At 47.1% G+C, this 27,913-nt stretch overlaps 1 protein-coding gene and 1 long non-coding RNA gene across 5 annotated transcripts in view; one reads left to right on the forward strand and one right to left on the reverse strand.

Moving 5' to 3' along the window:
- Nucleotides 1-1,007: 1,007 nt before the first annotated feature.
- Nucleotides 1,008-13,757, forward strand: LOC133513955 (uncharacterized). The gene is made up of 4 exons (XR_009798673.1): nucleotides 1,008-1,619; nucleotides 3,296-3,545; nucleotides 3,700-3,926; nucleotides 13,654-13,757. It is a non-coding gene; the product is annotated as an uncharacterized LOC133513955 (long non-coding RNA).
- Nucleotides 12,360-27,913, reverse strand: part of aldh3b1 (aldehyde dehydrogenase 3 family, member B1) — a 140,865-nt gene continuing 125,311 nt past the window's right edge. For 3 of the 4 annotated variants that reach the window (XM_061845073.1, XM_061845077.1, XM_061845076.1), the window contains 3 exons: nucleotides 22,296-22,459; nucleotides 22,115-22,214; nucleotides 12,360-15,208 (listed from right to left, as the gene is read on the reverse strand). In XM_061845073.1, coding sequence (XP_061701057.1) covers nucleotides 15,021-15,208; nucleotides 22,115-22,214; nucleotides 22,296-22,459 — 452 coding nt within the window. In that variant the 3' untranslated portion in view covers nucleotides 12,360-15,020. Of the gene's footprint in view, nucleotides 15,209-18,031; nucleotides 21,334-22,114; nucleotides 22,215-22,295; nucleotides 22,460-27,913 lie in introns of those variants that run through there. The other variant, XM_061845074.1, reaches the window with a different exon arrangement.

Below are 27,913 nucleotides of genomic sequence, written 5' to 3' on the forward strand. Positions count from 1 at the left end.
GATTCGCAGCCGAGTGTGATGCGGCTGGGATGAGAACCAGCACCTCCAAATCTGAGACCATGGTCCTCAGTTGGAAAAAGGGTGGTGTGCCCGGGTCGGGGATGAGATCCTGCCCCAAGTGGGGGAGTTCAAGTATCTCGGGGTCTTGTTGCAGCGTCTGCAGTGATGCGGACTTTGTATCGGTCCATTGTGGTTAAGAGGGAGCTCAGTCGAAAGCTGAAGCTCTCAATTTACCAGACGATCTACATTCCTACCCTCACCTATGGGCACAAAATGTGGGTCGTTCTGAAAGAACAAGATCCCGGATACAAGCGACTGAAATGAGATTTATTTGTGTGGTACCGCTGGAAATCAGTATTTGAACACCTGTCTATCAGCTAGAATTCTGACTGTCAAAGACCTGTTCGTCCACCTTTAAAAGTCCACCTCTACATACACTCCATGTATTATCCTGAATCAGATACACCTGTGTGAGGTCGTTAGCTGCATAAAGACACCTGTCCACCCCATACAATCAGTAAGACTCAAACTTGTAACACGGCCAAAACCAAAGAGCAGAAAAAAAGGTCAACTGTTGGAGCAATCATTAGAAAATGGAAGAAGCTAAGCATGACGGTCAATCTCAATCAGAGTGGAGCCCCGTGCACCTCCTGGGGTCGCAGTGATCCTTAGAAAAGTGAGGATTGAGCCCAGGACTACACAACAGGACTTGCTCAATGACCTGAAAAGAGCTCGGACCACTATTTCCAAGGTGACTGTTGGTTATACTCTAAGACGTCATGGTTTGAAATCATGCGTGACTGTATTAAGGAGAGGAGAGGATGACCGTAGCATGTATTGTGAGATTTTGGGGAACAACCTCTTTCCCTCAGTCAGAGCATTGAAGATGGGTCGTGGCTGGGTCTTTCAACATGAAAATGACCCAAAGCACACAGCCAGGAAAACCAAGGAGTGGCTCCATAAGAACCATATCAAGGTTTTGGCGTGGGCTAGCCAGTCTCCAGACGTAAATTCAATAGAAAATCTTTAGAGGGAGCTGAAACTCCTTGTTTCTCAGCGACAGCCCAGAAACCTGTCTGATCTAGAGATCTGTGTGGAGGAGTGGGCCGAAATCCCTCGTGCAGTGTATGCAAACCTGGTGGACAACTACAGCAAACATTTAACCTCTGGATTTGCAAAAAAAGGCTACTATACCAAATATTAACATTGGTTTTCTCAGGTGTTCAAATACTTATTTGCAGGTGTATTACACAAATAATCGTTAAAAAAATCATACATTGTGATTTCTGGATTTTTCTTTTTAGATTATCTCTCTCACAGTGGACATGCACCTACGATGACAATTTCAGACCCCTCTGTGATTTCTAAGTGGGAGCACTTCAAATACGTATTTTCTTCACTGTATAGGTTGGCTTGGGAAGAAGAAGTGGGATATTGAGAGGACTGAGGAGAGGCGAAAGGAGTACATTGAGATGCGACGTAGGGCAAAGGTAAAGGTGGCAAAGGCTAAACAAGAGGCATATGAAGACATGTACACCAGGTTGGACACGAAAGAAGGAGAAAAGCATCTCTACATGTTGGCCAGACAGAGGGATAGAGATGGGAAGGATGTGCAGCAGGTAAGGGTGATTAAGGATAGAGATGTAAATGTGTTGACTGGTGCTAGTTGTGTGCTAAACAGATGTAAAGAATACTTTGAGAAGTTGATGAATGTAGAAAATGAGAGAGAAGGAAGAGTAGAAGAGGCAAGTATGAAGGACCAAGAATTGGCAATGATTAATATGGGGGAAGTTAGAAAGACAGGATGAAAAAATTAAAGGCAGTCGGTTCTGATGACATACCTGTGGAGGTATGATCATTGACATTCACTGGCGTGGAAACAATGCTACTCTGGGGCTATCCCGGCGACCATGGGCGACTACCAACGTTTCCTCAAACGCTATAGGACGCTGGCCAGAACCTCATGGTGCGACGGGGCCATGAGAGGCGTGTTTAAAAAAAAAAAAAGACGTCAGGCTGTAGTTCAATGCGCTGCATCTGTTTTCCTCTGCGCTGCGAGTGTGCGACAAGTGCGCAGTTGCGCAGCTTAGAGGGAACATTGCACGCGTGTATAAATTTCCAATTAATGCAGCATGTTTTTGGAATGTGGGATGAAACCGGAGTGCCCGGAGGATACCCACACAGGCACGGGGAGAACATCCAAACTCCACACAGGCGGGTCCGAGATTGAACCCGGGATCTCAGAACTGTGAGGCTAACGCTCTAACAGCTGATCCACCGTGCCGCCCAAGCCAGCGGTCATTTATTTAAATATTGGTATTTGTATTGAAAAAAATATGAGTGGCTCCATCACTATGTGGGATTTATTGTTGATTGAGAACGGATCCAGCAACGAAGTATTTGTATGCGTCCAGACTTTTCTACGCTTTCAAACTCTTCTGTGTAAATCTCGTCGACATACTCACCAGATACATATGTAGATCCAGTTGTCCAAAACAAGTGGAAGCTTGTTAATAGTCCAAGTTGTCATCAGGTCTTTCGCAGCCTGCCACGTTGTCCAGGGCCAGCTTCTGTCATCACCATTACTCTTCTCACCCAGTCCTCCTCATATTTTCTTTGCACATGGCTGTACCACCTGAGACGTGATCTCCTTACCACCTCACTGATTGCCTCCACTCCCAGACTGCTTTGCAACTCCTTGCTTTTCTTCCTTTCTTACTGTGACACCTCTCACATCCACTTGATCATTCTCATCTCCCCTCTCTACAGTTTCCGTTCCTGGTCAGCAGTCAGGCCCCAACACTCACTCCCTTTTCGCTTTGTAGAGCAGGACAAAGATACTTCACTTCCAGTCTTTAGGGATAGACTCCTCCCTCATGGTGGTGCAGATATTTGTCAGCCACTCCATCGCACTCGGCCCAGAGGCACTTAACATCTCAGCCACCACCCCAGATAGGCCAGCACCCTTTCCCAACTTCATGCCCCACACGGCTTTAACCACCTCTGCCACTTGCCAGACGCTCCACCATGCCAGAGTCCACCTGGTGATCCTAGTCATTCTCTACGCTCAGGAGCTTCTCCATGTTCCTCCTCCACACATTCCTGACTTCCAAGAGGTCAGTTATGAGTCTTACATGGTCATCCTTGATGTAGTTAAAGCTGGTAATATCATGTCTCTCCTTTACCATCTGCTTTACAATCCTGAAGAAGCTCTTTTGACTTTCTCCTTCATGTAGATCATCATCAAACTCTCAGCACTTGGCCTCCCGTGCCTCTAATATTACTGTTCTTGCAGATTGTCTGGCTCTGGAGTAGGAGTACCTGTCCTGGTGGGATTTCTTCCACTGATGTAGCTCCTCCTCTTCTCACTGACTGCCACCTCCACACTATGGCTCTGGCACTTGGCAGCTCTCCTGACCAATCACAGACTTCTTCCGCTATTCCGCTAATACAAGTCTAACCGGGTAAATAGTGTGAAGATCCATGCCGGAGTGATTCATGGAAGTGTGCACGCTTCGATGAAAAACCAAAACTACAAAGTCGAGGTAACCTAATGTGTTTACATCACTGATAGCGTAGGACAATGCCATGGCGTAATCTTATCTGTACTGACATTGATATTTTTCAACGATATTGATCCCATTCATGTGAATATAACGGTGTCTTGTCATTATTCATATTTGTCTTTAACCCATTCAGGTCTATCTACAAAAAGCTCCAGCCCAGGCTGTGCGGGTGCCCGCGCGGTTGTGCTGATTGGGAGGCGCACACCTGCACCTCATGCGGGCTGATTATCCTGTGTATTTATATGACCGCGATGACGACTGGTCTGGGCCAGATCATTGAGGTTCATGTCCCGTTCCAGCACAGTATCCCTGATCGTCAACCCGTGTGTACCGACCTTCGCCTGTTCTCCGACCGACCCTGTAAGCCTGACTCCCTTAACTCTTCTGCCTTCTTTGATCGATCTTCCGTGTACCGACTCCTGCCTGCCCGCTCATCTGCTCCCTTCGCCCGACGTCCCAACTACCGCTGCTGCACCTGACTGCCTGCCCGATCCGCAACCATTGAATAATAAACGTTTCTCCCCGAACTACCTTGCATCTTCTGAGCCTTGCATTTGGGTCCTACTCCTGTTCCGATGGGTCATGACAGAACGAGCTGGCCCCAAAACAGGACCCAGCGGGAAATACCCGGCATCGCCAGGACCCACGCGAGGTTGACCGTCTGCCGGAGGACCAAGCCTGTCCGATCCGAGTAGGCTCCTTGACGTCCTCCGCTTCAGTGTCATACGCTCCGCCAGCGAGCTATGAATACGTCCCGACCACGACCCGTCCAGCTCCGCATATTCTTCTGGACTCTGACTTTTCGGAATATGAGGCGGACCGTGACTTGTATGACCGGCTGCCTGAGTACGACTCCGATTATTGTGATTATGAATCTCTTCGCCCGATCTTCATCCCAGTCAGTTTGTTCCACCTCCCCGCGTTTCCAGCACCCGAACGTCTTCGCCCGGTGGGTACAAGTACACCAATCCGTTTAAGGGAACCCGCTTGCCCATCTACCCGGGACCTCCGCGTGGCGGCCAGCGGAGACACCCCGGCCGGGCGCTCCCTTGTGCCTCCCGCTGCGCGGCAACTAAGACACCGCCCTCCCACTCTTCGCCGGCAACGGTGAAACCGGCAGACCCGCAGCTGGTGGCGAAGCTTCCAGCCCAGAGGGAGGAGGAGCCGCCAAATCACGAGGTGTTCTGCCGCGAAATACGGGCGCAGATAGAGCGGCAGACCGTCATATTGGCGGCTCTCACGCCCCAGGTCCGGCAAGGACTGGCAAACTAGCCGAGCTACGCTGACGTCGCAACGGCGACGGACTCACTGCTGACACAGATTCATGCTGCAGTGGGAATGGACCCGCCACCTCGCCAAGTGCACGTTTCAGTGGGAACGGACTCGCCACCTCGCCAAGCGCACGTAGCTGTGGAAACGGAGCCGCCTCCTCGCCATTCCCACGTCGAAGTTTTGGCTGTTCCGAGCAGAGCTCCTGCGGCAGTTGGAACTGACCCGCTCCCGAGACACGCCCACGTGTCAGTTTCAACTGACTCTCTGCCTACTCTCGTTCACATCACCCTGGAAACGGATCTGGCACCGCGCCACGCCCACGTTGCTGTTTCAACGAATGCACTGCAAGCTCACGTGGCAGTGGGGACCGACCCGATGCCGCCTCACGTTGCTGTCCAGGAGGTGGCGACGACGTCTCCGCAGCCGCTTCTCGTCCGTGCCCTGGAGTACCAGTGGCAACTGGTCCGCGGTCGCTCCCCGTTCCTGCTCTGTCGGCGACCGGTCAGCGGTCGCTCCCGGCTCCTGCTTCGTCGACAACGGGCACCTCCATATGTTCCCGTCCAGGAGGTGGCGATGGTGCCACCACCTTCTCACGTTGCTGTCCAAGAGGAGGTGGCACTGACGCCGCCTTCTCACGTTCCTGTCCAGGGGGAGGTGGCACTGACGCCGCCTTCTCACGTTCCCGTCCAGGAGGTGGCGATGGCGCCGCTGCCTTCTCCAGGTCCAGGAGGAGGTCGTGATGTTGCTGCCATCTTCTCACGTTCCTGTCCATGGGGTGGCAACAGTTCCCCAGCCGCCTCACGTTCCTGTCCAGGAGTACCAGCGGCGACCGGTCCGCGACCGTCCCACACCCTTGTCTCGACGGCAACAGGAGCTGGGCAGTTCTGATGAGCCATCCTGGAGCTGGAAAGACTTCGGGATGGCTGTGATGGTGGCGGTCATGGCTCTGGTCCTTCTCTCCATCATCCTCGTCGCTCCTGATGGCTCCCAGCCGCTTCATGACCTGGCCTCGTTGGTGACCAATACACGGCTGCCTCCTGACCAAGCCTCGGTGGCGACCAATCCCTGGTCGTCTCGCAACCACGGCGTGGGAGGTTCTCGTCCGGAGCAGTTTCCTGCCTCGGTCTGGTTCCTGCTTCGCTGTTTGGTTCCTCACTGAGGTCGTCCGCCCGAATCGCCCCGTGGGGACCCTCGTGCTTGGCGTCCGGGTCGTCCTCCTGTCCACCCGGATGCCTTGCGTTTGGTGGCCTGGATGGCCACTAGACTGGGGTTCGGGGTCGGTGCTGCCCTGGTACGACATTCAGAACAAAGAACAAGGAACAACATAGCAACAAAAACAAAGAACAAGAGACATTTCTGTTTATAGGAACTCTTCCTTATAAGATGTGGAAAATGTAAAATCTATATAGATCTATATAAAATCTATATAGATGTGAGTTAAGGTCCCACATTGTGTTAAGCTTGTACGGAGTGCCAAACTGCTTTCCCAAGAGTAACCTCACCTAGTGGGCAAAATGATGCCTAAAGAATTGAGGAAAAGTGTGCTAGTTCCCATTTTTAAGAACAAAGGCGATGTTTAGAGCTGTGAGAACTATAGAGGAATAAAGTTGATGAGCCACACAATGAAGTTATGGGAAAGAGTAGTGGAGGCTCGACTTGGGACAGAAATAAGTATCTGCGAGCAACAGTATGGTTTCACGCCAAGAAAGAGTACCACAGATGCATTATTTGCCTTGAGTTTGCTTGTGGAAAAGTACAGAGAAGGTCAGAAGGAGCTACATTGTGTCTTTGTAGACCTAGAGAAAGCCTATGACAGACTACCAAGAGAGGAACTGTGGTACTGCATGAGTAAGTCTGGTGTGGTGGAGAAATATGTTAGAATAGTACAGGACATGGCACAAATGATGGCAGTAGATTAATGGTAAGGTGTGCCAAAGGTGTGACAAGAATTTAAGGTGGAGGTGGCACTGCATCAGGGATCAGTTCTGAGCTCCTTTCTGTTTGCTGTGGTAATGGATAGGCTGACAGATGAGGTTAGACTGGAATCCCCTTGGACCATGATGTCTGCAGATGATATCGTGACTGAAAGCGGGGAGCAGGTGGAGGAACAATTTGAAAGATGGGGCCATGCACTGGAAAGGAATGAAGATTACCCGAAGTAAAACAGAATATATGTGCGTGAATGAGATGGGTGGAGGGGGAAGAGTGAGGGTCCGGGGAGAAGAGATAGCAAGGGTGGACGACTTCAAATATTTAGGGTCAACATTCCATAGCAATGGTGAGTGTGGCAAGGAAGTGAAGAAACGGGTCCAAGCAGGTTGGCGGAAGGTGTCTGGTGTTCTATGTGACAGAAGAGTATCTGGAAAGTTTATAAACAGTGGTAAAGCCAGCCATGATGTATGGATTAGAGATGGTGGCACTAAAGAGACAACAGGAAGCAGAGCTGGAGGTGCCAGAAACGAAGATGTTGAGGTTCTCTCTCGGAGTGAGCAGGATGGATACGATTAGACATGAACTCATTAAAGGGACAGTCACAGTTGGGTGTTTTGGAGACAAGGTTCAAGAGAGCAGACTGCGATCGTTTGTACATGTCCAGTGGCGAGTGAGTGAGTATATTGGTAGAAGGGTGCTGAGGATGGAGCTGCCAGGCAAAAGAGTGAGAGGAAGACCACAGAGTATGTTGATGGATGTTGTGAGGGAAGACATGGGGGCAGTTGGGGTTAGAGAGGAAGATGCAGGAGATAGGCTTAGATGGAAAAAGATGACATCCTGTGGCGACCCCTAAAAGGACAAGTTGAAGGGAAAAGAATCATAATAATAATAAGAAGAACCTCACCGTGATGATCCCCTCACACACACACTGGAGACCACACGGTCAATCCATTTCTCCCCGACCAGAGTCCCTACATCTCCAGACACATCAGGATTCCCCTTCCAGAAGAACTTGTACTTCCAGCCATTGTCCAGATACTTCTGCCCTTCCACCTCGATTTCTGAACATCAATCCAACTCCTGTAGAGAGCGTTGACTACTTCCCCTGATCTCTGGGACATACTTCCAACATTGCAAGTTGCAAACCTTTTGTACTCCCCTACTTTACTCCTCACTTCCCTCTCAACTGACCTTCCTGCAGGATAGTGGCCCTGTGGGTGTCATCAATTTGAGGAATGTGGCTGCAGCTTGGCCTCCTTCCCCACCATCCACCATTGTTTATGATGGAGGCAGATGGAGGAGCCCGTGGAGTACTTGAGGCTGTACCCTGCCTGGAGAGGGAACTAGTCATATTGAATTACTGGAGTAGAGGTTTTACAACTGGATGGCCTTCACAAGACCAACCATCTCTCATCGTCCCCAAGACGATAGCGCTGCCCATGCGCTGATGTGCAGATGAGCTGCATCTGCCTGGGTTTGAAATCAGAGCTGTCCTTGTCCTAGGGTGTTTTCAGGTCACCCAACTTAAACCAGTCTCGCCTCCAACGCCTCTTGAGGGACAGAGCTGAGAAGTAGTTTTATATCATGCCTATCACTCACTCCCGTGCCGCATTCGTCATGGTGAAAGCCATGTCCACCTTGTCCTATGCTCCTCCATCTGTGAGGGACACCCACATAAACGTGAGATGGAGGTGTGACTAAGATATTCACCAGACTGCCACTAGCTCGTACACATAAACGTGAGATGGAGGTGTGACTAAGGTATTCACCAGACTTCCACTAGCTCATACCACCAAAACTGGATATGAGCAGGGCACTCTATCTATCTATCTATCTATATCTATCTATCTATCTAATCTATCTATCTATCTATCTATCTATATATCTATCTATCTATCTATCTATCTATCTATCTATCTATCTATCTATCTATCTATCTATCTATCTATCTATCTATCTATCTATCTATCTATCTATCTATCTATATATCTATCTATCTATCTATCTATCTATCTATCTATCTATCTATATATCTATCTATCTATCTATCTATCTATCTATCTATCTATCTATCATCCATTTTCTTTGCCCCTTATCCTCACGAGGGTCGCGGGGAGTGCTGGAGCCTATCCCAACTGTCAACGGCAGGAGGCGGGGTACACCCTGAACTGGTTGCCAGCCAATCACAGGGCACATCGAGACAAACAGCCACACTCACAATCACACCTAGGGCCAATTTAGAGTGTCCAATTAATGCAGCATGTTTTTGGGATGTGAGAGGAAACCTGAGTACCCGGAGGAAACCCCCGCAGGCACGGGGAGAACATGCAAACTCCACACAGGTGGGTCCGGGATTGAACCCGGGACATCAGAACTGTGAGGCCAGTGCTTTAGCAGGTGAGCCACCATGCCGCCATATACATATATTTTGAGATTCTTTAATATATTTTTTATAAGACAGTCAAAATCTGCAATTTTTTTGTCCTTTCTCTTTACTCTCCAGTCATGACTTTGCACACTTGTGTTTTTATGTGGTGTCTGTTCGCCTCAGCAAAGCAACGCACAGCAAATTTAATTGTATAGGGCAATTCATACATTAGGTAACTCAATGTGCTTTGGATGATTACAAGGATTGGAATACTAAGAGATGAAACTGGAATAAAACAATTAAATAATAGCAGCAAAATATATATATTAAAACAAACAAAAATATACAATTAAACCAACATACAATGTAAGAAACCAAAACACTGTACATTTCTCTGGCGGAGCAAATCGGCGCAAATAGCAGGATGTAGGCATTTTTATTCATCCGTCAACACGCGACTAATTGGATATTTTTTTGTGTTTAAATTTGTCGAACACAGATTTTCGACAATAATTAGTTCTTTCCATTGTGTCCTTACGAATTGAACTTCATGCACAATTTTCTTTCTTGCTATTTCCCCTTTGCTGGTATAAATCCCAACTTGTCTGATATTGTGTTAATCAGGAACTGTGTGCTGATTCAATTGAACCTAAAGTGCCCATCCATCAATGACACCATCACCCACTTTGTATGTTACATTGTTTTTGATGGAATCTATCCATTATATGAGGGATTACTCAAAGCTGGACCAATCATGCCATGTGAAAAGTTTGAGTTGAAGGTCAACTGACTGAGTTCGTGGTTTGCAAGCTGTTAATTATACAGTTGTTTTATGGTGTTTTTGGGTTGTTATAATTGATAAATGTTACGATGTATCACTTTTATCAAAAGGAATTACTTTTTCACAGGATCATGCGGCTTTGAATATTCCCCCCACCCCTCTTAATTAAGAAACTCACCATTTAAGTAGAGTGTTATGTTTACTTGGGTTACCTTTGTCTCAATTACATTTGCTTGTTAAACTTCAAGTCGGAAAACTTTACCAAACTAAGAATTTGAGATGGTACCCAATACTTTTTCACCGCACTGTAATAATTAAGTGATTGGTTGTAAACAAACAGCAACAAATATCAAACACCAAAATCAATCTTAAGCGGTAGAATATACAACACATGGTTGTGATGAATTAACTTTGATACAAATTGGAATGATCACTTCGGAGCGCCAGCCTGTATAAACTACCAAAAAATCCTTATAGAGAGCAAAAATTCCTTATAACATACCTGTAAGAGAGACCTGTAAGACATGTAAGAGAGGTAACACAACTTAAGGTGTCACTCTAACGTATCAAAACTCACGGCGGACTCCCGGTGACACTGCAGGGAGGAAAAATGGGTCATGGTGCTATTTTGAGGAAGCACTTTGGAGGAGGAGGAAGGTGAACCCTGCCGATGTGCGAGAACACCAGCAAGTCGACCGCAAACGCTCTGCTAGTAAGCACGACCAACCTCGATGAAAAACTGTTGCGAAACCACAAGAACTTTTTGGTGAGAACAGAATTTGGTCTGCAGTTTCAGAATCCGTATGATTTGTGATATACGGCCGTATACGTAAGATTCACCACAAAATCTGTATGAACTATGGCTAAACCGTACAAGTTGACAGGGATGATGATCTTTCACATTCAAAACATAAAAAAGGAGACAATCATTTATGAAACTCGAAAAGGTATGAAGGAGGAACTTAAAATATGTAATGTAAGAAAAAAGCAGAACAAATTTACATGAAACCGAACAGGTGTAGTTTCTCTGTTAAAGAAATTTAGGTTTTATTGATTAAAACCTTGTGCCATTTTTCATTTACCATTATTTATTGCAGTACGTACGTAATTAGCATTCCTCACTTGGAGCATCTTCTCAGTAATGCCTCAATTTTCACTGGTGATTGCTTCCAGAACCACCTGTGAAAAGTGAAAAACCGTGACATAGGGGATGTATGTTTGTGGGTACCAGAACGTTTAAAATATGTAAACAGTATTGGTACTTTGCATATTTGAGACAAAAAGAAGTATTTAGTTAAATCTTTAAAGGTCCACAGACTACCCCTCCCCTACATCCTCATTAGCCAAAATGTCATTTTCCAAAAGGAGAAAAATAGATACGGAGTGTAGAATTTTAAATGAAAAATGGACCCCAGCAGACGGTATCAATGTGGCATCTGCTGCTTGTTACGACTTTCTTTTTACCCTGGTCTCTACCCCTCCCCTACATCCTCATTAGCCAAAATGTCATTTTCCAAAAGGAGAAAAATAAATACGGAGTGTAGAATTTTAAATGAAAAATGGACCATGTCCTAGTTATTTATAGAAATGCACGGAAAACCTTTGTGCTTGGTGTGTTTGCAACAAGTTTCGGTATTGAATAAATGTACGAGACTCTTCACAGTGAAAAATATAACGGCTTGCGAGGACATCTGAGAAGAGATATGATGAACGAATTCCAGGCGGGTCTGAGGAAACAGCAGTCAACTTTCGTCCAGAGCCGACAAGTCAGTGAAGCAGCGGTAAAAGCCAGCTACCTAGTTGCTAGCGAAATAGCATTAGGATCGAAACCATATTCTGATGGTGACTTTGTTAAACAATGCATGTTGATGGTAGCTTAACTTGTACGTTCTGAGAAGCGACAAACTTTTCACTTAGCCTGACGAGGAATACTATAGAGCTCTGCACCTACGTTAATAAAATCAAGTGACATTTGTGTACGTCATCATATTGCCGGTCAAACAAAGCATTGTTTAATGCTAAGTCGGTTGGAGACAACATGAAAATATGTCTTTTAGCATGACGCCCAGAGTCTTGTCCGATACCGTTAGACATTTAGAAAGTGAAAACAAATGAAGAGTTTGTTTTCAAAACGAGACATAGGCATTTTTTTCAGATTTACGAAACTCGCGCCAAAATTATCCAGCTCCGAATGGATAATAAATGCTCAATGATGGCATTACATTTTATTAATACTGTTGACAACACATATTACAGTCTTAAATAAATATTTTGCACTGTTTGACTTAAATATTTTTTGCAATAAATATTTGTGCATAAAACCTTTGTGCATAGTGCAGTTTATCCTCTACATTACACATCCTTGGCCCAAGACTTCAAAAGTAACACTTTTACCTTCATTAACCTCTGCGACAGTTTTTTTTTTAATATGCATTGTTCTCAAACGAGCCAACTTGGCATTATAAATACTTCTTGGTAATTTGAAATTGAGAAGAATAATTCCTTCCTGAAATGAAGCGATCGCTACAGAGGCGTATGTGTATTTTGGTTGGGCACCATCCATCATGGTTAATTGCCAGAATCCATCGATATTTTCTGTTTTTTTTCAGCTGGTATTCAGAATGATTTCTTTGAAAATCTGCCTTGGCTGTTGTGACAACCAACAACACAACAAGTCGGGCGGTGTGAATATTTTGGTACTGGTTCAATGTCCCCCACACTGTGAGTAGCTCTTTTTGACCGGGAATATGGCGCTGTGAAAATGGTGACGTCACGAGCTCTATAGCAGAGAGGATTTCAGATCTATCAGCAGATTTAGACAGCCACTTAAAACAGAGAGTAAAGTCATTTGTTGCACCTTCCATTGCAATTGACGAGAGAACTGACATGACAGACGTGCCACAACTGGCCTTATTATTTACATTTTATTTCGCTCACCTTTCACAGTTAAAGCTTCTGATCTGCTGGTTGAAATCCAGCTAGAAATAATTGTTTTGCAATGTGATGCAGATTTGAAGCACAAATTTGCCTCGGTAGGTCAGGACAAATTTTATCAGTATCTACTACCAGTATACCCCAACTTAAGAGCCCTGGCTGCTAAAATGTGTGCATTTTTGGGACAACCTGCCTTTGTGAATAAATTTTCTTTGTAATGAATATCAATAACACCAAAAGGTGTTCAAGGCTCACAAACAAGCACTTACAGAAAATGACATTCTGAAAGTGACAGCTCGCCAGGACATGGCACATGGTATTGATGGACTTGTACAGGCCAAAAGATGCCAAGTATCAGGAACAAAAACAAGTCCAGACTAGACTAACGCCTTTAAAATGATGCCTTAGATACTGTTTGCATTGAATAAACAGCTCTATGAAGATGAATCCTTACTGTGGTGATTAAAAAAATGTCCAGTTCAATGTTAGTCAGTGTTGGAAATTTATTTCTAAATCATCATTAACTTAAATTAGTAATCTGACTCCAATTTGTGACCTTCCCCAACTGCCACTCATCCAACAATACGCGCGCTCGTTCTGCAATAGAAAGGTATCAGGAAGCCGGCATTTTCACACACGAGTGGATTTATTCCTTCAACACACACCTGGGTCTCGGGTCCCTCTCATTTACAACCCTGTACGTCTCTGTTGCCACCAGCAGACGTACTCTACATCCAGTTTCCCAGAACAATTTTAAAGTACAATCTACTGATTCACTATTGGTTCTGTGTCTCCTGCAGGTATCCTTGGCGCTCTCTCATTGGTCTCCTTTGCTCCGCCGGATGTTGGCCCGACTCCTCCCCTACAGAATCGCGTGCTGGCTCCTCCTGGTGGTGGTTTCCTGACAGTAGTTTTTCCACCAACTGCCTCTGAGTCCTCTCGTCTCCGCACCCTTCTAGCAGTTACCACCGTCTGTTCTAAAACATTCCCTTCTTGCACATTCTTGCACCACATACCCTGTTTCGTTCCACCAGTCACACACTCAGCACTTTACAGTCTCACACTTTCATACACAGGATGCAGCAACATCTCTTGAACTACTTTAAGTTCAAACTCTTGTATTCCTTAATCAGCAACTTCACTACAAAAAAGTATGGTGGAATTCTACTGTTCATGCAATTCCATGAACTTTCAGTATGTATTGTATGTGTTTGTGTGTTTCATGTATGAAGTTTACACATTGAGAGGAAATGTCAATACTTTCTTCTTTACACATTAAATAGGAGTCTCGTTAGTTTGTAAAGTGTAGCAGGGATTAAATTTAGATTTTATATGCATATGTGTAAATGGTTTAAAAATTCCTTTCTTTATAAATCTCGTTTAATCTTAAAGTGCATTACTATATTTTTCAAAACCTAATACTTGTTAAAGTTTTTGCCTTTGTAAAATCAGTGGGACCAGTGCATACATGTGAATGATAAAAGAAAATTGCACATTTGTCTAAGGAAATCTGAGGTGTTTCATGAAATGTTTGGTAAAAGGAATGTTCAAACATTTTCCTAATGTTCTTGTGCTTCTTTCCACCAAAACAAAGGAAAGGCATGATATTTTGGTTATTTATAGCAGAGTATGGTATTATTTTAAATGTCTGGCCCACTTGACATCTACCGAGGCTGTATGTGACCTACAATGTGAAATGAGTTTGACACCCTTGCTCTAAACTGTCATTGCATGCAAAGTATCAAATACCAGTTAACTTGTTCAATACTTTTTCCATCATTTCACATTAGACACAACTTTATTTCTGATCTTATTTGCTCTGCTTTGTTTGTATGTATAGATTACTTGTGTTTCTAACATCTGGTGAAAATGTGATGTCAATAGCACTTTTGGAAATATTTTTGAGAAAATTTTGATGTGTGATATACTTACTGTATTTCAGCGACTGTATAAAATTAGCATGAAATTCAGCATTAAGTTCCTAACCTAACCCTAAAAAAGATACATAGTGAAAATACAGTTCCAGGAAATCATTTTAAGGATTTACAAACTCAATAACGTCACGAGTTAATATTGTGACAGTTACTAAATGGATACTGAACAATACTTTGATCCAAATATATTCCCACACAAATGTATTCATACAAACTAAATAAACTGTCTGCTGTCACATAAGTAAGCAAGTCGCCTTGGGTGAGGTGGTCCAGCGCAGCCAGCTCAGTTTATTATCTCCATATGGTGGGTAGCGCAGGCCATTGAGTTTCTCCAAAGCCCAACCACGCATCATGCAGGCCCTTCGGTGGCTAAAGGTCTCAAAGCCCCAGCGACCATGGTAAGAGCCCCAGCCACTGGCCCCTAAAAGGATAAGTATACATTACTGTCATCATGACATATTTGCCTGATTCATGTACAAATAAATCTACAAGTGTAAGTTAGTGACTTGGTTTATTATACGTTCAGAGTTTCATGAAATATAAAAGCTGGGAAGTGCAGAGGCTCAATTGCATGAGAAAGGGCCTTCCAAGATAAAAGTAGTTTATATTCATTAATTTCAGCAAGACAAAAAAAATTGACAAATAAATAATAGGGGAACTGACGTGAGATGAAATTTTTCATCTGAATCCTTATATTGACAAAAGGAATATCAAAGACATGTTATTAACCACGGAGCGCAGCTGGTAAAGTGTTGGCCTCACAGTTCTGAGGTCCCCGGTACAATCCCGGACCCGCCTATGTGGAGTTTGCATGTTCTCCCCTGTGCCTGCGTGGGTTTCCTTCGGGCACTCCGGTTTCCTCCCACATTCCAAAAACATGCAACATTAATTGGACACTCTAAATTGCCCCTAGGTGTGATTGTGAGTGCGTCTGTTTGTCTCAAAGTACCCTGCGATTGGCTGGCAACGAATTCAGGGTGTACCCTCCCTCCTGCCCGTTGACCCTCGTGAGGATAAGTGGTGAACAAAATGGATGGATGTTATTAACCATGAAAGCAAAACATACGGCCAAATTGACTTCTATTCATTGAGGCTCACGGGGTGCTGGAGGACAGACGCCGGTGACTCTGGGCAAAAGGTGGGCTACAACTTTACTTGTTCACCAGTCAGTCGCAGAGCACATAAATTTTAGATATAGACAACTATATAAACTCACATTCACGCCTTCACTGAGTGGGAATAGAACCCAAGGTACCTGCACTGAAGACAGGCAAATGTACTATGTAACGTAGGCAGACTAACCCCATCTCCCTTAATCAAAAACATGTTAAATTATAAAAAAGTGCAAAAGCAACAAGTTTCTGCATGAATATCCTAGAGCTTGTAAAAGAATGAATAATAACTAATAATAATATTACAAAAATAAAGTGTTTATCTCAAATAGATTAACAAGTATGCCTTAGACCAACACAAAATATACTAATGTATGCTATGCAACACGTAACAAGTGTGGACTGCATCCACAAATTGTTTGATGGATTTTAGTATTTTTCCTCTTCTGCCCTCTAGAGGGTATATTCCACCAAACCTCCCTCTATGCTCGACTGCAACTTGAAACTCTGTCCACATAAAGTTATAAACAGAATCGGTGACAAAGGGCAGTCTTGGCGTAGTCCAACGCTCACCAGAAACGAGTGTGACTTACTGCTGGCAATGCGGACTAAATGCTGACACCGGTTGTACAGGTGCCTGTATCAGAAGTTCTGGTACCCTATACTTCCAAAGTACAGGGACTCCCCAAGGGAAACGATCAAACACCTCCGAGTTCACAAAACACATGTAGACTACTTGGACGAACTACCATGCACCCATGAGGACCTTGATGAGAGTGTAGAGCCGGTCTACTGTTCCATGGCCAGGACGAAAACCACACTGCCTCTCCTAAAGCTGACTTCCTGATGGACCCTTTTCTCCACCACCCCTGAATAGACCTAACCAGAGAGGCTGAGTGTGATGCCCCTTTCGTTGAAACACCCTCCAGACCACCTTCTTAAAAAGAGGGATGACCACCCCAATTTGCCAATCCAAAGGCCTGTCCCCAAGTTCCACGCAATATTGGAGAGGCGTGCCAAGCAGCACAGCCCACAACATCCAGAGCCTTTAGGAACTCCAGGTGAATCTCATCTACTCTATCAGGGGCATGCCCAAGCCACTGCCCTGGCTGGAGCAGCCTCTGGCAGCAGTCCCACACCTGCGGTGCATGGACACTAATTGGACTAGGCATTTAAGCCTTGAGTGTGTTTTCTGCAATTGCAAGTTCGTTGTGCTACTGTGTATTGGATACGCCACTATCCTGTGTGAGTATGCAAGCGTTGTGTAGTGCTTCCCTTCGCCACAATGTTCCTGTGCCACTATAGAGATCGTGCACGTGACGTCACCGTTTTTACGCCGCCATATTGCTGGTCAAACAAAGCTGCCCAGCAGTGCAGGAGTTGTTGAACCAGAGCAGATTTTTCACAATGCCCGAGACCTGTTGTGCTGTTAGTTGTCACAACAGACAAGCCAGATCTTTAAAGAAATCATTCTATAGAATACCATCTGAAAAGACCAGAAAAGATCGATGGATTTCAACAATTAAACGTGATGGATGGTGCCCACCCAAATACACACGCCTGTGGAGCGATCACTTCATTTCAGGAAGGAATTATTCTTCTCAATTTCAAATTACCAATAAGTATTTATAATGCCAAGTTGGCTCGTTTGAGAACAATGCATATTAAAAAAAAAACTGTCGCAGAGGTTAACGAAGGTAAAAGTGTTACTTTTGAAGTCTTGGGCCAAGGATGTGTAATGTAGAGGATAAACTGCATTATGCACAAAGGTTTTATGCACAAATATTTATTGCAAAAAATATTTAAGTCAAACAGTGCAAAATATTTATTTAAGACTGTAAGTGTGTGTGTTTCTTTCGGCTTGTCCCTTTCAGGGTCGCCACAGCGTGTCATCTCAGATGAATGCATATGTATTCTTCTCAATCTCAAATAACCAAGAAGTATTTAAAATGCCAAATTGACTCATTTGAGAACAATGTGTATTTAAAAAAGAAAAGTCTCATAGAGAGGTTTAAGGAGGTTAACATGTGGCCACAAAATGCGTGTACAGAGGAGAAGACTCCCTGTCCTAAATTTTTTTTTCCTTATCATAGTAGATGAATGCAAGTTTGTGTAAAACTATGGGTAATTTATTTAAATATTGGTATTTGTTTGGGATTTATTCCTCATTGAGAACAGATCCAGAAATGAAGTATTTGTATGCGTCCAGACTTTTATAGGGTTTCAAACTCTTCTGTGTAAATCTTGACTACTTATTTACCAGATACATGTGCATATCCAGTTGTCCAAGACAGGGAAGTGAATTAACAGTCAAATTTCTTATCGGCAAAAACATCGACTTCGGCATTAAATAGCCTCTATGCCAAGTCTCTCTAATTTTTCCACGTACCTTGGTTTATTATCACCTTCTACAGTAAATGTTTAACGGTATCGGACAAAACTCTGGATGTCGTGCTATAAGATATACTGTATTTTCATTTCATCTCAATGTAATTAACTGTCAACAATGCTTTGTTAGACCGGCAATATGGCGAAGTCACATGATTTTATGACTTAGATGCATGAGCTCTACGTATCAAAACCACTGAAGTGTGCGCTTTCTAACTTTGCCTCCAAAACAACTAACCTAGGGTGTCCTTCTTTTCTTTCGGCTTGTCCTGTTAGGGGTCGCCACAACCTGTCATCTTTTTCCATCTAAGTTGATCTCATGCATCCTCTTCTCTAACACCCATTGTCCTCATGTCCTTCCTCTCAACATTCGAATTTGGGTGTCCCTCTAATGAGCTCATTTATAATCCTATCCAACATGCTTAATCCAAGAGAGAACCTCAACATCTTCATTTCAGCCACTTCTCCAATCTGTCTCCAATCAGTACATCATGGATGGCTTCACCACTGTCTTATAAACCTTGCCCTTCATCAGAGAATCTTCTCACATAAAACACCTGACCTCTTCCACCACTCGTTTCAATCTGCTTCGACCTATTTATTCACTCCCGTACCACAATCAACATTACTATGTTTCTAATTTTTCCACGTACCTTTTGTTTATCACCTTCTAAATGTTAAACGGTATCAGACAAAACTCTGGGTGTTGTGCTACAAGATATATTTTAGTTTCGTCTCAACAGAATGAACTTTCCACAATGCTTTGTTTGACGATGTAAACAAAAACCACATGATTTTGTGACGTAGGTGCATGAACTCTATCGTCTTCTCACGTCTTTTTCACGTTTTCAAGTTTTCCCTCATAGCTATGGGACCTTGTTTCACATCTTTGGACCTTGCCTTTTGCCTTGCATTTTTTTGTGCCTCTGCCATCTCGGACTGCTTACCCGTGTATGACCTCAGTTTTTAACAAAACCACTCTCAAGATCCTGCAGTTGGGTCCTCTGCCTCTGATAGAATGAACTGGCCAGAAGGTAAAACACCGCATCGCCAGTCTCGTCACCTGGCTGCCTCGCAGTGCACCGGTTGACCAAGCGTCCCCTATACGAGTGGGCTCCTTTGTTTTGTCGCCTCCGACTTTGCCATCTTCACCACCGCATGTTTTGCTGGACTAATATTTTTGGGATTTCGAGGAGGACCTGGACTTATATGACCGCCAGCCAGATTCTGACTTGGAGACTGTTTTTGGTTTTTCCCTCCTAGTGTTCAGTCCCAGTAAATGTGTTTTGCCTTCCCCCGAGTGCTTAACTCCCGTAGGCCCAAGTCCTCTTCCTCCAATCCTTTCTGAAGCACCCATTTGGCCATCTATCTGGGGCCAGAGGAGGCGCCCAAGTAGAGTGCTGCTTTATGCCTCCCGCTACACCCGAAACCAAGCCAGTCGTATTCCATCCATGCCTCGCCGGTAACCGAGCCACTGCCGACTCATGCCCCCACCTCGCTCGTGGCCGAGCCACAGCTGACTGCTGCCCATGCCTCGGTGGGAACTGAACCACAGCGGACTCTCGCTTCCGACTCAGTGGGGACCGAGTCACAGCGGACTCTCTCCTCCGCCTTGGTCGCGGCAGACCCACAGCGGACTCGCGCCCACACTGTGCTGGCAGCAGGTCCACTATGAACTCTTGTGCATGCCTCTCTGGCCATAGAACCACAGCCGACTTTTGCTCACTCCTCGCCGGAGACTGAGCCACAGTGCCCCCTCTCACTTCCGCCTCGCTGATGACCGAGCCACAGTGCACTCTCAGTTCCACCTTGGTGAGGATCGAGCTACAGCGGACTCTTGCCCATGCCTCGGTGGCAACCGAGCCACGGCTGCCTCATGACCATGCCTCGGCGGTGACCGATCCATGGCCGCCTCATGACCACAATCTCTCGGCGGCACCCAAACCACAGGGGCCTAGCACCCAAGCGTTGGCGGCCCTCTGGCAGCAGTCCAGCACCTGTGCTGCATGGACACTAATTGGATCAGGCATTTAAGCCTGAGTGTGTCTTCTGCATTTGGCAGTTCGTTGTGCTACTGAGTATTGGATACTCCACTATTGTGCATGAGTACCAAAGTGTTTTGTAGTGCTTCCCTTTGCCACACCTTTCCTATGCCACTATAGTCTTGTTCACATTTCCAAGTTTTGCCTCATAGTCATCAGACCTTGTCTCACGTTTTTGGACCTTACCTTTTGCCTTGCGTTTTTTGTGCCTCTGCCAGACTTTCCTCAAAGCCGTCTGGAAGTCTTTCTTCATGCCCTTATCAAACTCCTCCCATACCCTAGTTTTTGCTTCTGCTATCACTAAGGCTGCATTCCCCTTGGCCAAATGGTACCCATTACCCTCCTCAGGAGTCTCAAAGGCCAGATCAGACTCCTTCAGCTCAACGGCATCCCTTACCATTCGTGTCAACGAATGTGTTCGGGGACAGGCCACAGCTATGGTTTGCCGCCTCAGCAATGGAGGGTTGGAATATTGTCCACCCCGACTTGATGTTCCCCTGGAACATGAGCAAAGTTCTGTTGTGGGAATTGAAACATTTTCAGACTTTTTCTTTTTCTGGGGATTCTGCCAGCCGTTCCCAGCAGAACCACACAATATGTTTGGGCCTCCCATGTCAGACTACCATCTTCTCCCACCATTGGTGCCAACTCATTACCACCTGGTGATAAGTTAACACCTCCACCCATCTCTTCACCCGAGTGTCCAAGACATGCGGCCACAAGTCCGATGACGTGAGCACAAAGTTGTGAACTTCATCATTTTTAATCATTGAACTTTGACCTAGAGTGTCCTGGTGCACGTGTGGACACCCTTATCTTTGAACATGGTGTTTGTTATGGACAATCCGTGATGAGCGCAGAAGTCCAGCAACAGAACATCACTCAGTTTCTGATCGGGGAGTTGGAGAGCATCCCTCCTAATCACTTCCTTCCAGGTCTCGCTGTCATTGTCCCCATGAGCATTGAAGTCACCCACACTATGGACTCCAGAAAGGGTGGGTACTCTGAAATGATATTTAGGGCACAGGCTCAAACAACAGTCAGCACCTGTTGTCCTACCCAAAGGCGGAGGGAGACTACCCTCTTGTCCACCGGGGTGAACCCCAACATACAGGTGCCGAGACAGGCGGAAATAAGTATCCCAACACCTGCAACTCCACGGTGGAAGAAAATAAGTGCAGGTTGTTTATTTAATACACAACATTTAAGCATATCTTAAGGCAAACAAATGATATACATTGAACCAAAGTAAAAGGTAACCCACATAGAAACAGGGCTACTGAATTGGAAAAAGGCACTTTTTTTTTTTTTTTTTTTTTTTTAAAACCCTGCAATATACTGTATATTGTGATGTCAAAAATACATGATAACGTGTGAAAATCAGGTAGATTTTTCCCTCTGATTGATTGATTCTCAAGTGTATGAAGAGGGCTGAATAAACAGACTGGGATTTGTCATCAATAGCCACTATTAGTCTCAAAGTCCTTATAATTGAGTGATTGTTGGCCTTATGTAAATACGTTTCTTTCGGCTTTCTCCCGTTAGGGGTCACCACAGCGTCACATCTCAGATGTACGCTCAGATTTGTTTTGCACAGTTTTTACGCCGGATGCCCTTGCTGAGGTAACCCCTCTTGGGGAGTAGAGGCCCTAATGAGATACGAGCTCATGACCCCTGGTTTACCAAACCAATGCTCTAACCATTTAGCTATGGGGCCTCTCAATTGTATATTGTATTGTTGGCCTGATGTAAGTGTGAATAAAAATATATTCCTTCAATGCCTACCTACACCTCCAAATGGTAGTCCTGGAAGTGTCATGTGGATAATCCCATCATTTGAGCAGAACCCCCCACTGCTGGTTTTCTCCAACACTGTGTTTATTACCTGAATGGAAAAAGGATCACCGAAGAGTATACAATGCAAAAATGGTTATCACTGTAAGACAGTATTGAGTTGTCCCCTTACAGATGTTTCGTTAGAGAAAATGTAGAGCGCCAATGGCTTCTCCTTGTGATTGACGAAGTCAATGGCTTCCTCCAGAGACTCAACAGTCAGAATAGGAAGAATGGGGCCAAAGATCTCCTCTTTCATGAGTGTGTCATCTTCAGCTACATAAACCACTGTGGGAGCTAAAAGCAATTAATAAGATGTATGTTATTACATCATTAAGAATAACCAGTGATGAAAATAGACTTCTCTAATGTTTTGCTTTTTTTTTTTTTTTCTAAAATCAATCAGGAATAATTAGCATGATTTACTGTACAACCAAACTTTTTTAAAAAAATGCATCTAACAACAAAGTTTACATTTAAACCTTTAATATTGCAGAGAGCAGGCTCTTATCTGTAAAACCATGTCAGAAGTTGATTGCTGAAACTACAAAACTAGATCAAGAACGCATTATGGAAACGGCATTTTCAAGTGACAAATGTGGTTGAAATAAAAAAAAAATTGTGAATCTATATATATAATACTAATTAAAATGTAAATAAATTAGAAATCTATTTGAAGTTCTCCAGTTTAAGGTGACGAGTGAGTCAGACCCTATCTCAGATGACTTTGGCAGGAGGCAATGTCACTGAGTTTTTGTAATTTAGTGTTTAACCCATTCATATCTGGGTAAACAGGAAAGACAAACTAGACTATACTCCAAAGACATTGTTTTCTTCCGGCACATATTCTAGTTACATGACAAAATTGAGTGGTGTGTAATGCTGCACCGTGAATCAGCAATTTATGGTTTAAGTGCCAGTGTCTGTGTCATGATCCTGGATTCCAGCCAGGGCTGGGCGTGGCCGTCTAATCGGAAGGGTCACACCTGCGCCTCATGTCCTCCGATTAGACCCAGTACATATAGGACCCGGGGGATGACAGAGACTCTGCTAGATCGTTGCCTCTCATGCCTCGTTCCCGCACTACCGTACTCCTGACGTCTACCTCCCATGTACCGACCAACGCCTGTCTCCCGACCTAACCCGCAAGCCTGCAGTTACTGATCTTGCTGCGTGTTTGGACTGACTCCCTGGTACCCGACATTGGAACGAATAAAGGCTTATTCCGCACTGCTTACCTCTCACCTGAGTCATGCATTTGGGTCCACCCCCGTGTCTCGTCCGTGACAGAACGATCTAGCCAAGAACATGGACCCAGCCGACTCTGAAGCCATTCGCCGTGCGCTGCAAGTGCAGGGCAAACGCCTGGGTGAGCAAGAGGCTGCTCTCCAGGGTATGACTCACCAGATCCAGGAGCTCTGCACCCAGCTGCAACCGTGGCTAGCCTCCCAAGCTAGCGCGGCCGCTCCTGTGCCTCCCCGTGCCACCATCACTCCGCTCTCTCGACCAGAGCGGTTCTCAGGCGACTCCGGTAACGTCAAGTCCTTCCTGGCGCAGTGCGAGCTCCACTTTGAGCTGCAAGCTTCCGCTTTTCCCACGGACCGCTCCCGGATCGCCTTCGTCATTTCCCACATGACAGGGAGGGCGGAGGCATGGGCCACCGCCGAGTGGAGCCGTAACTCGAAGACCTGCCGCTCATGGGCGAGCTTCGTCTGTGCGCTCACCCAGGTGTTCCAGTATGCGGCTCCGGAACGCCAGGCGGCGTCGTCACTCATGACAATTCGCCAGGGGCGTCGTCGCGTGTCCGACTACGCCATCGAGTTCCGGATTCGGGCTGCCGAGAGCCGCTGGAATGAGGAAGCCCTCCATGACTCGTTTTACGAGGGACTGTCCCCACAGATCCGTGGTCACCTCGTGGCCATGGATCTTCCGCCTTCGCTTAACTCCCTCATCGCATTGGCCCTCAAGGTGGACCAGCGCCTCACCGTGCAGAGACAGATGGAGGGCCTGAGGGAGAGTCGCAGCCCGGTTGTTTCCGCTTCCCGGCCACCCGTGTTGTCAGCTTCACCGGAAGCCATGCAAGTGGAGTGGCTTGGCAGCTCAGCGGAGGAGCCCTTACGTCGGCGACGAGAGGGACGCTGTTTTTACTGCGGCCGTTTGGGACACTTGATCGCCCGTTGCCCGACTCGACCAGGGCATTCTGACATCAGGATCGCTACTCCGGTGAGTGTGCGGTACACCGCGACGGGGTCAGGGAGGTCCCTTCTTCACCTCACCTTGGGAACGGACTCCCGTTCATGCTCTGTGACGGCTTTCATAGATTCTCGGTCGGAAGCAAACTTGATAAATCCCCGCGTGGTCGAGGAGCTGGGGGCAGCAACCTTTCCCACGCAACGTTTTCGTCACGCCTATGCCGCCAACGGCAAGTTCCTTTGTCTGGTTACACATCGCACTCAGACGCTACGTATGAGCTTTCCGGACGCTCACTCGGAGCGTATTAGCTTTCATGTCTTCGACGCACGTAGTAGCGACATCTTGGGCAGCCCGTGGCTCAAAGAAGATAATCCGCACATAGATTGGACCACGGGTCAGATCAAGACTTGGGGAGAGGACTGTCTCAGTCGCTGTCCGGAGAGACAGGGGTATTCAAGTTGCGCCGGTTCGGCTAACAGAACCTAGTACCGTCCTGGACCTGACCGCAGTGCCCTCCTGCTACCATGACCTACGGGAGGTCTTCTCTGAATCTAAAGCAAAGTCTCTGCCGCCACATCGGTCATACGACTGCGCGATTGAACTCCTGCCAGGCACCTCTCCTCCCAGAGGGAAAGTGTTCTTTAACCGGACCAGAGCATCAAGCCATGAGGGACTACATCGAGGACTCGCTGGCAGCCGGACTCATTCGCCCCTCATCCTCACCAGCCGGTGCAGGTTTTTTTTTTTTTTTTTTTTTGTCAAGAAGAAGGACTCCACGCTGCGACCCTGCATCGACTACTGAGGCCTGAACGACATCAGTCAAGAACAGGTACCCTTTGCCGCTTATCTCTACAGCATTCGAACTCCTCCAGGGAGCCCGGATCTTCACCAAGCTCGACTTGCGCAGCGCTTACCATCTGGTGCGGATTCGGGAAGGGGATGAGTGGAAGACGGCGTTCAACACCCCCACAGGGCACTATGAGTATCTGGTGATGCCCTTCGGACTGACAAACGCTCTGGCCGTCTTTCAGAACTTCATTAACGACGTGCTTCGGGAGTTCCTGAACAGATCTGTCTTTGTTTATCTGGATGATATTCTCATCTTTTCAGCAGACCTAACCTCTCACATTCAACAAGTCAGAGAGGTGCTCCGGCGTCTGCAGCAGCACCAATTATACGTGAATATGGAGAAGTGTGAGTTCCATCGGGCATCTGTGTCCTTCCTGGGCTTCGTCCTGGCTGAGGGAGAGATACGGATGGATCCCGGGAAGGTCGACGCGGTGCTGCGGTGGCCTACCCCCACCAACAGGAGGGACGGACAGAGGTTTCTGGGATTTGCCAATTTCTATAGGAAATTCATAAGGAACTTCAGTTCCGTGGCCGCTCCTCTGCATTCGCTCACCTCGCCACATACCCTCTTCGACTGTTCCGGGACCTGCCAGGAGGCTTTCGGCAGGCTCAAGGCAAGTTTCACTACTGCACCCGTTCTCATTATTCCGGACCCAGATAACCAGTTTGTGGTGGAGGTGGATGCATCGAATTCGGGAATCGGAGCAGTCTTGTCGCAGAGGAGTCCCAGGGATGGAAGGATCCACCCATGCGCGTTCCTGTCTAGAAAGTTGACCCCGGCAGAGAGGAACTACGACGTGGGAGATAGGGAACTGCTTGCGTTGGAGGAGTGGCGGCACTGGCTGGAGGGCTCGCAAGTACCGTTCGTTGTCTTCACGGACCATAAGAACCTTGAATACCTGAAGTCTGCGAAGAGGTTGAACGCCCGTCAGGCCAGGTGGGCCCTATTTTTCACCCGCTTCCACTTTAAGGTGTGTTTCCGCCCAGGCTTCAAAAACGGCAAGCCGGATGTACTCTCGCGGATCCACGAGGGAGGGCGCACGGATTCAGACACCGCTACTATCCTGCCAGTGGGGTGCTTCGTGGCTGGTTTCACCTGGGCGATCAAGTCGCGGGTGAAGGAGGCTCTGGGAGAGACACCGTCACCCGCGGATTGTCCGTCGGGCCGCCTGTTCGTCGTCCCATCTCTGCGGGGAGACGTCATCAACTGGGCCCATACCAACAAGACGGTCTGCCACCCGGGCATGGCGAAGACGCGTTCAGTGGTAGAACAAAGGTTCTGGTGGCCTAACCTCAGCAAGGACGTAAGGGAGTTCGTCAACGCCTGCCCGGTGTGTGCAGCCAATAAGACTTCCCGCCTATGGCCTGTTGGTGAGTTGCAACCCCTGTCCATCCCCTTTCGTCCGTGGTCACACATCGCGCTGGACTTCGTCACCGGCCTGCCGCCTTCTCAAGGGAACACAGTGGTGCTGTCCATAGTGGACCGTTTTTCCAAGATGGTCCACTTCGTGCCGCTTCCGAAGATCCCGTCGGCCAAGCAGACAGCCCAGTTGGTATTAGACGAGGTCGTCCGTTACCACGGCCTACCCCAGGACATCGTTTCGGACAGGGGTCCGCAATTCAGCGCCCGTTTCTGGAAGGAGTTCTGCAACCTCATCGGCGCTTCAGCAAGTCGGACATCGGGTCATCACCCAGAGTCTAATGGCCAGACTGAGAGGATTAACCAGGAATTAGAGACCGGTCTTCGATGTCTGGCATCCAGGGAACAGAGCACGTGGAGCCAGCACATCAAGTGGGTGGAGTATGCCCACAATTCTCTACCCTCCGCTTCAACAGGTATGGCTCCACTCCATGTCGTGCATGGGTATCCTCCGTCCCTGTTTCCTCCACTGGTCACAGAATCCACAGTTCCGTCGGCCCTGGCTGTGGTGCGACGCTGCAAACTGACCTGGGAAGCAGCTCGGAGGACACTGCTGCGCATGAGCAGCGCCTACAAGGCCGCAGCAGACCGCAAGAGGAGGGCCGCACCAGAGCTCAGAGTGGGACAGCGAGTGTGGCTCTCCACCAAAGATCTCCCGCTGCGAACGGAATCCCGCAAACTTGCTCCCAGGTTCGTTGGCCCGTTCCGTTTCCAAGGTTATTAACCCGGTCGCCGTCTCGTTGAAACTGCCCAGGTTGATGAGGGTGCACCCTACGTTCCACGTCAGCAGACTTCGCCCGAATCGCACGTCGTCGCTGGCTCCTCCGCTCAAGTCCCCCCCGCCCCCCCGCATGGTCGACGGTGGGTTGGTGTTGTCTTCCCGCCGCAGAGGGAGGGGGGTCCAGTACCTGGTGGACTGGGAGGGATATGGCCCGGAGGAGCGCTCTTGGATCCCCTCCCGCTTCGTCGTGGACCGCTCCCTCATCAGGGACTTTCACGCGGCTCACCCTGATGCGCCTGAGCCGTCCAGAGCCGGCCGTTGAGGGGGGGTACTGTCACGATCCTGGATTCCAGCCAGGGCTGGGCGTGGCCGTCTAATCGGAGGACATGAGGCGCAGGTGTGACCCTTCCAGTACATATAGGACCTGGGGGATGACAGACTCTGCTAGATCGTTGCCTCTCATGCCTCGTTCCCGCACTACCGTACTCCTGACGTCTACCTCCCGTGTACCGACCAACGCCTGTCTCCTGACCTACCCCGTAAGCCTGCCGTTACTGATCTTGCTGCG

The sequence above is a fragment of the Syngnathoides biaculeatus genome, chromosome 16 (genome assembly GCF_019802595.1).
Source record: "Syngnathoides biaculeatus isolate LvHL_M chromosome 16, ASM1980259v1, whole genome shotgun sequence".
In the NCBI taxonomy this organism is placed as follows: domain Eukaryota; kingdom Metazoa; phylum Chordata; class Actinopteri; order Syngnathiformes; family Syngnathidae; genus Syngnathoides; species Syngnathoides biaculeatus.